Source organism: Zingiber officinale, chromosome 4A (assembly GCF_018446385.1).
Source record: "Zingiber officinale cultivar Zhangliang chromosome 4A, Zo_v1.1, whole genome shotgun sequence".
NCBI lineage: Eukaryota > Viridiplantae > Streptophyta > Magnoliopsida > Zingiberales > Zingiberaceae > Zingiber > Zingiber officinale.
The window spans coordinates 159,848,788-159,862,211 of record NC_055992.1 but is presented as its reverse complement, the minus strand read 5'-3'; the positions used below and the strand labels follow the sequence as shown (position 1 = coordinate 159,862,211).

At 36.8% G+C, this 13,424-nt stretch overlaps 1 protein-coding gene across 3 annotated transcripts in view; it reads left to right on the top strand.

Annotated features, from left to right (window-relative positions):
• LOC121971956 (aminopeptidase P2-like) overlaps positions 1 to 13,424 on the top strand; it is a 50,554-nt gene that overhangs the window by 28,049 nt on the left and 9,081 nt on the right. Inside the window, exons 8-12 of one of the 3 annotated variants that reach the window (XR_006109285.1) lie at positions 2,538 to 2,728; positions 3,478 to 3,586; positions 3,687 to 3,841; positions 8,113 to 8,192; positions 9,832 to 9,892. Coding sequence is in view for 2 of the 3 variants with exons in the window: in XM_042523504.1 (XP_042379438.1) it covers positions 2,538 to 2,728; positions 3,478 to 3,586; positions 3,687 to 3,841; positions 8,100 to 8,192; positions 9,832 to 9,912 (629 nt within the window). In the remaining variant the exon portion in view is untranslated. Of the gene's footprint in view, positions 1 to 2,537; positions 2,729 to 3,477; positions 3,587 to 3,686; positions 3,842 to 8,099; positions 8,193 to 9,831; positions 9,913 to 13,424 lie in introns of those variants that run through there. The other 2 variants (XM_042523504.1, XM_042523505.1) reach the window with 2 other exon arrangements.

Below are 13,424 nucleotides of genomic sequence, written 5' to 3'. Positions count from 1 at the left end.
CTACATCAAGGATCAACGCTAACTTTATCTTTTTACACTAATTATGGACAAACTCACTACACTTATTCAAAACACAGTACTTATAAGTATCCCGGGTTGGTTTTGATATGATCAACCGAGTCTAGTTAGGTCCTATTGTGTTTGATCATCACAGGAACTTAGGAACATAAGAAGTCAAGTAGAAGACGCAACTAGCGAGAAGGATGGAACAGGAAGGGAGTCGACGGACTCAGTGCATCCAAGGGACAAGGTGTTGTGGAAGAGTATATCGGTGGACTAGAAGGACGTGCGCGACATTCGAGGGATGAGAAGTCGAGGAGGAAGTCTGCTCGAGGAGGTCGGAGTTGTGTTCGGGTAACTCAACTCCGGTTAACCGAAGCATCACCTACGTGAACAACATCAGCTAAGAGGCTAATTTGCTTCATGGAAGGCGTCTCCAAGAGGCTTGGAGGCGCCCTCGCGCCTTCGTATGGAAGGCTGATCTACTTTATGGAAGGTGCCTTCAATAGTCATGCGAGAGGCGCCTTCCAGTCGGTTGGAAGCGCCTTCAATAGCTGTTCGTCGAAGATAAAGTTTTATCTTTAGTGAATAAAACTTATCTCGCTAGAGGCGCCTCCGAGCAATGGATAGGTTTTTCAGAGGCTATAAAAAGACCTCTAGAGCTAGGAATTCAACAACAACTTCTGTAATCACTTTCTAGTCTTTTTCTAAACTGACAACATCTGTAAGAGGCTACTCCGCCTTCAACAAAGGAGATTTCTAGTGGAGCTTCTTCAACGCCTTGGATTAACAACCACCTAGGTTGTAACTAAGTAAATCTAGCCTTCTTACTATTCTCTTAGAAGTTAATTTTATGTATTCTTATTTTGTTCAATTACTTATGCATAACTAATCAAATCCAAAGATCGCGAAAGGACTTGTTTAATTTTTGTAAGCAATTCACCCCCTCTTGCGAGTTGCACCGGGACCAACAGTACCATAGTGCATGTTGTTTGCAAATAATATTATTTTGGTAGATGAAATACCTGAAGGAGTAAATATTAAACTAAAATCTTGGCGGGAAATACTAAAAGGGAAATGTTTTAGGCTTAGTAGAATAAAGTCAGAATATATAGAATTTAAGTTTAGCAATATTAGATATAATGAGACAATTGTTAAGATAAAAGATGACGAATTGCCCGGAACCGAGAGCTTTAGATATTTAGGATCATTTTTTTAAAATGATAGAAGGATTGAGAGAGATGTCTTACATGTAATACAAGCAGGATGATTGAAATGGAGGAGAGCATCGAGTGTTTTATGTGACCGTAAAGTACCTTTAAAACTTAAAAGAAAATTTTATAAAACCGCAGTTAGACTTGCTATGTTGTATGGAGCTGAATATTGAGCTATGACTCGAGCACATGAGCAAAAGATGAGAGTTGTAGAAATGAGAATATTAAGGTGGATGTGTGGACATACGTGAATGGATAGAATAAGAAATGAGAGTATTAGAGAGAAAGTCGAAGTTGCATCTATTGAGGGAAAACTTCGAGAGACACGTTTAAGATGGTACGGGCATGTACTTAGACGACCAATAAATGTTCCAGTTAGGCCATGCGAAACTATGACAAATGCGCATATCAAATGAGGAAGAGGTTGACAAAAAAAAGATTTGGGTAGCAAAAATAAAACAAGATAAAATTTATTTAAGTATAGAGGATGATATAATAGGAGATAGAGCTTAATGACGTAAAAAGATCCATATAGCCGACCCCCTTGGTAGAATAAGGCTTGGTTGTTGTTGTTATATCCAATGAGATAACTATTACATTCGCATATATAAAACTAATCAAATTGGAAGCCTAAAAATCCTTGTGTAAGATTAAACGCATGGTACAATACCCTGTTAACCTAATACTGTTAACACTTCATCTACTGAGCTGGATCAACTTTTATTTGCATTATTCATTTTGCATTTGAGTTGTCAACATAGAAGGCATAAACTACATCCACATTGAAATTCATTCCTTTTTATATTTGGATGGAACAAAATATTTCCTAGAAAAAATTATCGAGTTGAATTATTCTTTTTGGAACCTTTATTTTCCCTCTCTTCTTTCCCCTGCCCTTTCTCCTCTTCTCTATCCTGTCCTGCACATGCTACTAACAGAGCCTTCTAACTTTGCTTGTTGGTCTGTTGTAACTTGCAACCTGACCAATCCGATTTGATTGCTTGTATCAGTTCTGATTATAGATTCAGCAACCAATACTTTACTGGGATGCTGATCATGCAGATCAGTGCTTTCATAACGTTGCCTAGACTACAAATACTATTAACTTTCCAATAATGAAGGATGAGTTCAACCTTACTTCAAAATTCTTCATTAAAATGTTCTCTTTTGAATTATATATGCGTGGGGAAACAGGTGTTGCTAATTTTGAGTTTACTTTCACATCAATGAAGATATCTATTGGTTCTCATAGATAGTTTTGTTATAATATGATTTTTGGAACTTGTTTCCATGTTTGGTGAAATGCAAGTGAATTATTTTCAGGATACGGTGCAAATGGTGCAATCATACACTATAAACCAACTTCAGAAAATTGTAGCGTTGTTGATGATAAGAACCTATTCCTGTTAGATAGTGGTGGTCAATATGTTGATGGTACCACTGACATAACAAGAACAGTGCATTTTGGCGAACCTTCAGCCCGACAAAAGGAATGCTTTACTAGAGTCCTCCAGGTGTCCATTCAACTTTTTTACGTTGTTTGTTTTTAATGGCGGATTTGAGTCATTGACATTACATTTGCATTATGAGCAATCTACATAAGTGCATCCAAAACCAATTTGTTGGTTATGATGCCTAATGAGAAAGTCCTTTTGTTTGTGCAATGAAAAAAGAAAAGCAAATACAATAATAACTGGATAGCCCAAATTATGCAATTATTTAAATAATGCATTGAATTACTAAAATTTTAAATATTGATTTAAAGATAAAAAAATGGCGATGAAAACAACCTGGCGTATATGTTTTAGTGTTAACGATTTTTACATAATATTTTTTTGTCTCTTCATTTTACTAGTTGGAATAAAATGAAAATTTTATAGTTTTTGTAATAATCAATGCAAGTTATCAATATAAACTGGTGATGACAGAATGTACAAAAGCAATAAAATTGAAATTGCATGAGAATTTGATCTTGTTCTTATTGAAAATCATAGAGTTAACCCTGCATCTCCAAAAGGTTTATAATACAAGCTCTTATATCATTTGAATATGTAAAGATTTAACTCTTCTGATAAAAGTCCTTTGGGATGAGATTTGTCAAACAGTTGGTTTTATTTACCTCTAAAAAGTGCTTCGAATCTAAAAAGTTATCGCTTCCAAACACACCCAAAGTATATAAACTTGGGCAAGTTTTTAATATCCTTCTCCCTTTTCAACAATAGTATTATGCCACATTGATCTTAGTAGGTTTGTCTTGTTATAGGGTCATATAGCTGTTGATCAGGCAATTTTCCCCGAGGGTACACCTGGTTTTGTTCTTGATGTATTTGCACGTTCATCTCTTTGGAAAATTGGACTTGATTATAGACATGGTAAGTCTATTGCATTTTCTTTTTGTAATAAATCAACCATACATATTAGTTGTGAAATACCAGTGGTTAAACAGTTAAACTTCTCCTTCTATGGTTGCAGGGACAGGTCATGGAGTGGGAGCTGCATTAAATGTCCATGAAGGGCCTCAAAGTATAAGCTTCAGATATGGAAATACAACGGCTTTGCAAAAGGGCATGATTGTTAGCAATGAACCTGGATACTATGAGGACAATTCATTTGGTATCCGGATTGAGGTGAAACTCTTTCATTGTTTTACATAAAAAGGGCAGCCCGGTGCACGAAGCTCTCGCCGTGCGAGGTTCCGGGGAAGGATCCATTGTACACAACCTTATCCTGCTTTTTACAAGAGGTTGTTTCCAGGATTCGAACCCATGACCTTTTGGTCACATGGCAACAACTTTACCGTTGCACCAAGGCTCCCCTTCTCTTTCACTGTTTTACATAAGAAAACATAAGTGATTTACTGATTTGCTGAAGTTTGAGTATATCTTAAACATGATTGCTGTTTAGCTTCACATGTTTTCATATTAATTTCTCTATAACAGATATCTTAAGTAGTAATTTCTGTGAAAGATAGTATTATGCAACATGATGGGATGAGGGGGATAAATCTTTGTCCTTAATGCCCTGTTTATTTGGAGGTGCGGACAAGAGAAAGGATGGATCCTTTCCTGTGCTTACGTATTGTAAAATAATTACCTATTGTAAAATAATGGGTGGATGGGATCATCTTTTTGGGCCTTTTTTGGACTCATTTTTTTTTTTAAAACTGGACTCCGAATGATAAGCCAACAACAGATGCAAGATTGTTAATCAATAATTAATGCAACAAGTTAAAGAAGATGATGGATAGATAATAGTCCGCTATGAGAACTAAATCTACACCTCTGGAGTAGTAGAAGAGGAAAAATATGTGGAAAAGAAACAGCTCATATTAAAAGAAATTTTTACAGTTAAAAGAGGGGAAATAGGGTAGAGAAGATGATGGAGGAGAGGATCAGGGATACATTACTGCAAGGAGGATGAAGCTTGAACAGAATAGTGGTAAAAGATGAGAAAAAACTATGAGATCGGCAAAAAAAAAACACAATAAAAAGAGGAAGTATAGTGCTGAGACTAAATGAGGAAAAATCTACCAATGGGTGCAAAACAAAGTCAAGCTAAGATGGAGAACTAATCTATAAAAAGAGAAGGGGAAGGTGGCTGGAGGATGGCCAGAAATGGTTGCTAGTCAATGGTGCCCGGCAAAAAGATTGTCCAAAGATGGCGTTCGGGGAAGGAGTTATGCAAAGTAGAAGCTGGGGTGACCAGTTAGGTAATTAGGGTTTTATTGTTTTATTTAAATGAACTTTTTTTCTCTATTTAACACGATTATACCTCCTAGGCAGATTGACTTAGCGGTCCCCATGAATTGCTTTTCGGAAGAACTGTTTAATATTGTAAAAGTTTTGATGTTACAGAAGGTTCTGACTTCTAAAATCTTTGTGCGATCAAGATCTTGCTAGAAAGGCTGAAATATGATGGCAACTCTGCCTGGAGCCTTGAAAATCCTAAAGAAGGGTTCCTATGTTATGAGCACTTCATTTTCTGTTGGTGATTTACTTATCCAAAACTGATATAGCTTTGAGTAAATCCTTCTGCAAATAACATTTACTGGAATGAACTAAAAAATCCTAACAGCTTAGCTAATGGATAAAGGTTGTTGGTGCAAAACCTTTACATCATTTATATTATTTGGGCATGTCGGAGTGAAAAATGAGGAATGTGAGAGGGTACATGAGAGTTATTGTTTGGAACGAGAACTGAAGATGGAAAAATTATATTAGATTTTTTGATAGCATGCGGCCTTATATTAGTTAATACCTTTTTTAAGAAAAGAGAAGAATACTTAGTCATGTTCAAAAGTGGGAATGAAAATTGCTAATTAACTTTCTTATGGTTAGGAAAAAGGATAGAAAGATTTGTAAAGATTGCAAGGTCATCCCTGGAGAAAGCTTAACTATCCAACATAAATTAATAGTGTTGGATATATGTTTCAAGCATAGTATTAATAGAAAGAAAATATATACAACTCATAAAATTAAGTGGTGGAAGTTAAAGGATGGGAAGTAAAATATATTTAAGGAAAAGGTAGGAGTACAAGCATTAGATGAAATATATGGTGACTCTAAAACGACATGGGATAAGATAATATCAAAGTTGAAAATAATAGCTAAGAGTGTACTCGGTGAGTTAAAGGGACATGTACTACTAAGTAAGGAATCTTGGTGGTGGAATGAGAAAGTATAAGAGAAAGTGAAGGAAAAACGAATAGCTTATAAGGAATTATATATTTGTAAGAACGAGAAAAACTTTAAAAAAATATACAATAGCCAAGAAAGAAGTTAAGAAAGTAGTGATGAAGCAAAGAATGAAACTTTTGAACGATTATATCAAAAATTGAATATAAAAGAAGGGGAAAGAGACATTTATAGAATAGTTAAAGTGAGAGAAAGGAAGATAAGAGATCTTATTCAAATAAAATGCATTAAAGATAAATATAATACGGTACTAGTAAACGATGGAGAAATAAAAAAGTGGTGGAAGAGGTATTTTTATCAACTTTTTAATGAAAGTTTAGATGACCAACTTAATTTAGGTAAGTACAGAAATTTAAATTTTTATCGTAAAATACAAATTTCAGAAGTAAAACAAGCTTTAAATAGGATGCACAATAGAAAAGTCGTTGGACCAAATGATATTTCGATAGAGGTATGGAAGTGCCTAGGGAAATAAGGTATTGAATAACTTACAAAATTATTTAACATGTTATTGAAAATGAAAAAAATGTCTGATCAATTTAGGATAAGTACTAGTTCCCTTATATAAGAATAAGGGGGGTGTATAAAATTGTGCCAACTATATGAGTATTAAACTAATGAATCATACTACAAAACTTTGGAAAAAATTATAGAAAAAATTTAAGGAAGGAGACCATGGTGACCGAAAATCAATTTGGGTTCCTGTAAGGTCGACAATAGAAGCTATACATCTTAGACAACTAATTGAAAAATATTGGGAGCAAAAACAGGATCTACACATCTATTCATTGACTTAGAAAAAACTTATGATAGAGTCCCGAGAAATTATATGAAGAATTTTAGAAAAGAGAGGTGTTAGCGGAACATATATTGAACTAATCAAGGATATGTACGAGGATGTAACGACCAGAGTAAAGTCTTTAGGTGGAGTAACGGAAGCATTTCCAATAAAGATAGGGTTACATCAAGAATTAGTTCTAAGTCCCTATCTTTTTATAATAATTATGGACGAACTTGCACACATTCAAGGCACATACCATGGTGCATGTTGTTTGCAGATGATATTGTTTTGGTGGATGAAACACGTGAAAGAGTAAATGCTAAACTAGAATCTTGGCGGGAAACATTAGAAGAGAAATGTCTTATTCTTAGTAGAATAAAGACGGAATATCTAGAATTTAAGTTTAGTAATATTAGATGTAATGAAATAATTCTTAAGATAGGAGATGACTAGTTGTCCGGAACTGAGAGGTTTAAATATTTAGGATTATTTTTACAAAACGATGGAGGGATTGAGAAAGATGTCTTACATGTAATACATGCAAGATGGTTGAAATGGAGGAGAGCGTCGGGTGTTTTATATTACCGTAAAGTACCTCTAAAACTTAAAGGAAAGTTCTACAAAATTGCAATTAGACTTGCTATGTTGTATGGAGTTGAATGTTGGGCTATGACTTGAGCACATGAGCAGAAGATGGGAGTTGTAAAGATGAGAATGTTAAGGTGGATGCGTGGACATACAAGAATGGACAGAATAAGAAATGTAAGCATCAGAGAGAAAGTCGGAGTTGCATCTATTGAGGGAAAATTCTGAGATGCACGTTTAAGATGATACAGGCATGTACTTAGACGATCAATAAATGTTCTAATTAGATGATATGAAACTATGACAAACACGCATATCAAATGAGGAAGAGGAAAATAAAAAAAAGACTTGGTTAGCAACAACAAAACAAAATAAATTTTATTTAAGTATAGATGATAATATAGTAGGAGATAGAGCTCAATGGTGAAAGGATTCATATAGCCGACCCCACCTAGTGGGATAAGACTTGGTTATTGTTGTACCACCATTACGGCTATTTACTTATGTTTTATTTTGGTTGCTTTATACCTACATTGTCTTTCTTGCTAATTATCATTAAAGTAATCTTTCCAAATTTATCACACTTTTGGTTGCTTATGATTGTACACTTAGCTTGCACTCCTAATGTAACCTAATTCTCCATTATCATCTAGTGAATAATTAAACTGCAAATCATCCGTATCAACAGAAGGAACCAATGAAGTCATGAGTCATGACCATTGTAAAACAGAAAATTGCATTGGCTTTCTTATGTGAATAGCTGTAGATGTAAAGCAGAAAAATGCATAGGCTTTCAAATGATTTTGAGGTTAACTTATTTTTCAGAATCTCCTTATAGTGAAAGAAGTTGACTTGCCAAACTACTTTGGTGGCTTCGAGTATTATGGTTTCGAGAAACTTACCTTTGTCCCAATACAGGTAAGTTATATACTGTACTTCAATCATGTTTTTTATTTTTGAACTTATGAGGTAGAATATAATTGATTGAATTTTGTGTCAACAAAGTTGCAAAATCCAAATTTTTGAGAAACTTCATAGAGGATTGATATGTTATGTTATTTTATTTTATTTTTGTTCTTGATAAGTTGAAAGGTTCACTGAGCGCATAATCATTTAGTTACACTATCCTATTTAGTTATGGTTTTATAGTAATTTTGTTTATGCAATTTGTGGAGTCCTTGGCTTATCAGCTTCCATAGCTTTAAGAAAATAAATATATCAAATATACACTGAGATTATGATTTCAAAGTCATTTTTCTCCTGCTTTAATGTGGATTTTTATTTATTCTTTTTTGCTTAGAATTGTGCAAATTCCAAGCAAACCAAGCATTATCATTCCAAATTTATTGATCTTTGTATAGCTATTTAGAAATTGGTTAGAGATATGGGAACCTGTATAAGAGAATTGACTTGCTAACTTGTTAAATATAACCATTAACCCAAAATGTTAAGTCAAAGTTAATGATACTTCACTCATCTAAATCTTACAAACTCCTCATTAGTCCACAACTTTTTCATGAAGGTCTAGATTAGGTTCTTACATTCTCTCTCTCTCTCACTTAAAGCTTGATGTCAACCCAAAAATATATTATCAAATCAACTCTCATGAGATCAATTGACATGTACATCAACCACACCATATATGACCAATCTATATCTTATAGTGTCAAGTCAGCATTCACAAGGTCAAATTATCACCTTAACTAATCTACGTAGAAGTATTCTCCACATGGTTCTGGTTAGAGCACCCAATTCCTTATTATGGCGTCCAAACTTTCTCAAGGTACAATTCAATGAATTTGACTTGATTGGCCAACTCAACTTGAGCACCCAATCCTTGATGGAGAATCAATTTCTTAGAGAATATTGGATTTGTGATTGTCCATTGTGATTTGAACAGTCAAATCCAGATTGGCGTGGATCTTTTTCAGGGCATGAAACCATCATAGCAAAAGGACTGTGTACACTAGTTTATCATGCTCTTTTCCTTCGTCCTATCCTCAGTAAACATACATTGACCGTCTCTGCCAGATCATCCCGCTGCTGCCCTCCGTCACTAGTATGTCATCCTGATCCACATCTCCACCATGATCCACAGCTGCTTCCTTCCTCCACCATTTGGGGGTGTTCACCACCAGAATTTGTTTCAGTGCTTCTTTCATTGCACAATCTATTAGATCTCATCATGCTCGATTAAGGTTCATTCTCCAAGGAAATGCTTTTTCCACTATTCTGCTACCAGGAACTAGCATTACATCATCACTGACCTCACCTTATTTGCAAAGCCACATCACTACATACAGCTGCCATTGTAAGCCTCATCAAATCCATGCTGGAATCACCTGTGTTAATTGCATAGCATCTTTGTTGATTCTATTACTAACAAAACGTAGCTTCATAGCAAAGCAAAAAAAGTAGCATAATCTTTGTAAATAAAAAAATATCTTTGTTAGTTGCATAAAATTCTCTTTTTAGAGTTTTTAAATTGATCCTCCAATATATACATCCGACAATAATTCTGTCAATTTTTTTACTTCCTGAATCACCTGTGTTGCAGGCTAAGTTACTTGATTTGTCTTTGTTATCTCATGGGGAGATTAATTGGCTAAACGATTATCATGAACAAGTCTGGCAAAAGGTCAGTTACGTGAAACATCTTTAAGTTAACTTAGTATCTTCTTAGTCAAATAATTGGGTGAATTTACAGTTTAATCCCATGTTTTTTTTTCCATATCAGACAACTCGTTTTACTTGTTTGCATTTAGTTCCTGCTCCAAGTTTATACAAAATTTCTTTAGCATCCTAAATTCCTAGATGCTAATGGGTCCCCACCTAATGGTTCAATCCTCATGCTCGTGGTGTTCAAACTAGCCTATAAGTTACTTCCATTGATCTAGCCTCTTCTGTCTTAAACCTAAACTTTTTTGTTGTATTTCTCTTTCTATTGGATCGATTGGAAGGTTTCCGGAGTACAATTTACCATCATTTCAGGATCCTGTAATTAAAAATTGTGTACAGGTCTTATTTTCTCGTGATTGGATCACCTTTAGAGAGCCATGTAATCGAGGTTCTCAAGACAACTTCCCTCTACTTATTACTATTTTTCTTGAGAGAATGCAATACTGTGAGACAATATAAATTCTGTTTTATCAGTAAGTCAGTTACTCGATGATCACAAGAAAAATAGGATCAGAAAGTTAACCTTCTAGTTAACATGGCAGTCAAAGTTTGAGGTAGGTCAACCAGAGTGAGGGCCTCGATCTGGGCACTAGAGACTACCACCTGATCGGATCTCCGTCTTTTGGGGCTCTGCTCCCCTATGTCCTTTTCTATCGGATCTCCGCCTTTCATGGCTCTGCTCTCCTATGTCCTTTTGCTTGGATCTCCATCTCCCAGGGCTCTACTCCCCTACATCCTCCCGATCGAATCATAGGAACCTAGGGCTTTGTTCCCCTATATCCTTCCAGTTGGATCACATGAACCCGGAACTCTGATCCCATACATCCTTTCGATCGGATCACAGGAACCCGGGGCTCTGCTCCCCTACGTCCTCTCGATCGGATCACAAGAACCCGAGGCTCTGCTCCCCTATGTCCTTTCGATCGGATCTCTACCTCATAGGGGCTCTGCCCCCCTCCACTCCCTATAAGATGGACAGGTATATAAGCAAACTCGTCAGTTCATGATTAGATATTGGGCCCCTTTCTGTTAGCCCATTAGCTCATTATGTGTGCCAGGCCCAAAAAGCCCAATGGATCTTTCAAGTTAGGAGCTTATCCCACAATTAATGCTGCGCGTGTGATTGTCAGAGGCACATGGGACCATATCTTTATATAGAATACAGGATGTCGATGGGACTGCACACTACAGTAGAGATACACGGATTTGGCATATCTCTTACGCTATATGACATTTAATTAATGTGGGAATTACAAAGGCATTATAAAAAGGTCCTGCGTAGGTATATCTTTGGTTTCTCAAACATTTTCTACTACTATCCATCTTTTACTTTTTCTCCACCTCACTAACTTAAGCGTTGGAGTGGTTGTGCCAGGAACCTGCCTGTTTGCTAACGCTCCTTCCCTTTCACCTTGTGATCTTGCAGGTCCTTTTGCGGTAAAACTCAAAGCCCTCTTGCGGTGATCCCCCCGTTTTTCTTCTCCTCCAAGGTCTTCGTGCGGTCAACTTCGAAGTCATCTCGTCGGTGGTCCAACTTTTGCCGGTTTCAGGATCACCATGGGGTTCCCATAGATGGGTGAGGAGGATAACAAAACCATATATATATATATATATATGCGGACTCACTGCCGTGTGACCCTGCGGATCCCAGCCAGCCGCCTGGGTTGAATCCAGACACCCTAGATTCAATCAAAATATTTTTTTTGTTTTTTGTTAATTTTTTAGGGGTATATTATGTTGATCGTTATGAAGCTAGGGGGGTTGAATAATGTTCGTCATTTTTTTTAAAGAAAAAAAATCGAGAATATGCACCGGAAAAGAAACATAAATGTGCAAATGCTAATACAAGTAATTTTTACTTGGTTCAGAGCCTTCGACGACTCCTACTCCAAGGCCCACATTCGTTGAGTGCTTTCGTTGGACAATCACTATCAGTTCGAAAATAAGTTGCAAAGATTTGAGTACAAGAATTGAAATGTAATGTTACTGACAAACAGAAAGGAAATTGAAGAAGTCTTCATTCTTCGAACTTCGGAGCAGCTTTTCGGTGTCGTCAGAGCCTTTTCGGACTAGCGCACAAATATGAAAGCCGTAGCAGATGATTATTTGAAGTTGTTGGTTGAAGACCTTTATATAGGCCCGTCAATAAGTTGCAAAGATTTGAGTACAAGAATTGAAATGTAATATTACCGACAAACAGAAAGGAAATTGAAGAAGTCTTCGTTCTTCGAACTTCGGAGCAGCCTTTCGGTGTCGTCGAAGCCTTTTCAGACCAGCGCACAAATATGAAAGTTGTAGCAGATGATTATCTGAAGTTATTGGTCGAAGACCTTTATACAGGCTCATTCCGCGCACCTGGGCCGTTGTTGACATAGCGATCTCTCGTCGAAACTTGATCCGTCAAGTTTATCCACCTCTGGGCACTCGGACCCCCTCCGGGTGCCTGGACCGTTAACGTGGGTTCAACTAGTCGTCGTGCTCCAACTCAGCTTCTGAATGATTTTTCCAACTCCGGGCGCTTAGACCAACTCCGGGTGCTCGGATCGCTTGGGTGCTTGGCCAAGCACTTGCTTGGGCGAAGTTAGTCCGGGTGCTTGGACATTCTTTTTCAGCAACTTCTTTCCTGCAAAAAAAGAGTTAGTCTAGGCAACAAAAAATAAATATGTTTATCCTGTAAAACAAAGTTAGAATAATACAGTAAGATAGTAGTAGTAATTAGATTCTGTCTCTTTGAGACTAGGATCTAATCGATGTCTCAACTTAGGTTTTCCAAATGGACCTAAGTTGCATCGATGCCTACTGTTCCTTTAACCAGGAACGCGTCCTCACTGGATCTCTCCTCCAGTTGCTTACCTCCACTACCCGCCAAACATTTGGTCCTTCATACCTGTTTAGACTTTCTCTGTCCTTGCGTAGTATCTAACCAAGCTAATCTACTAAGACTTGTCTGCAACACTGAGTTAGCACAATAGATATAAAATGGTAAAGAAAAATAGTACTAGCATTATTAATAATTCACTGGTCTAGTCGACTGCGCGCGGTTGACCGGAAACCAGTCGGTCACATATTATCTAAGGTTAGCTCCTCCTAGGGTTGCCCAACTTCACTCACTAGGACTTCTATTACCTGACTTCACACACTATGACCTCCACTACCTACCTTCACTCACTAGGGTCCGGCTTCACTCACCAGGGTCCGGCTTCACTCACTAGGACTTCCACTATCTAGCTTCGCTCATCAGGACTTCCCCTTGTCTAACCTCCAGTTGACTAGTCACTCAGTAGACTTCTCACCTGCCTATCCTTCGGTTAGGACTTACTCTTGCTAGTCATTTGGTCCTGACTAGACTTCTCTCTTCCAAATATCAAGTTCTGTTTTGATCAACCCTTGGTCAAACTGACCTGACTTAGGTACATTGTCAAGCATCGAAATCCTAAAGGTCGATTGTACTAACAATCTCTCCCTTTTTGA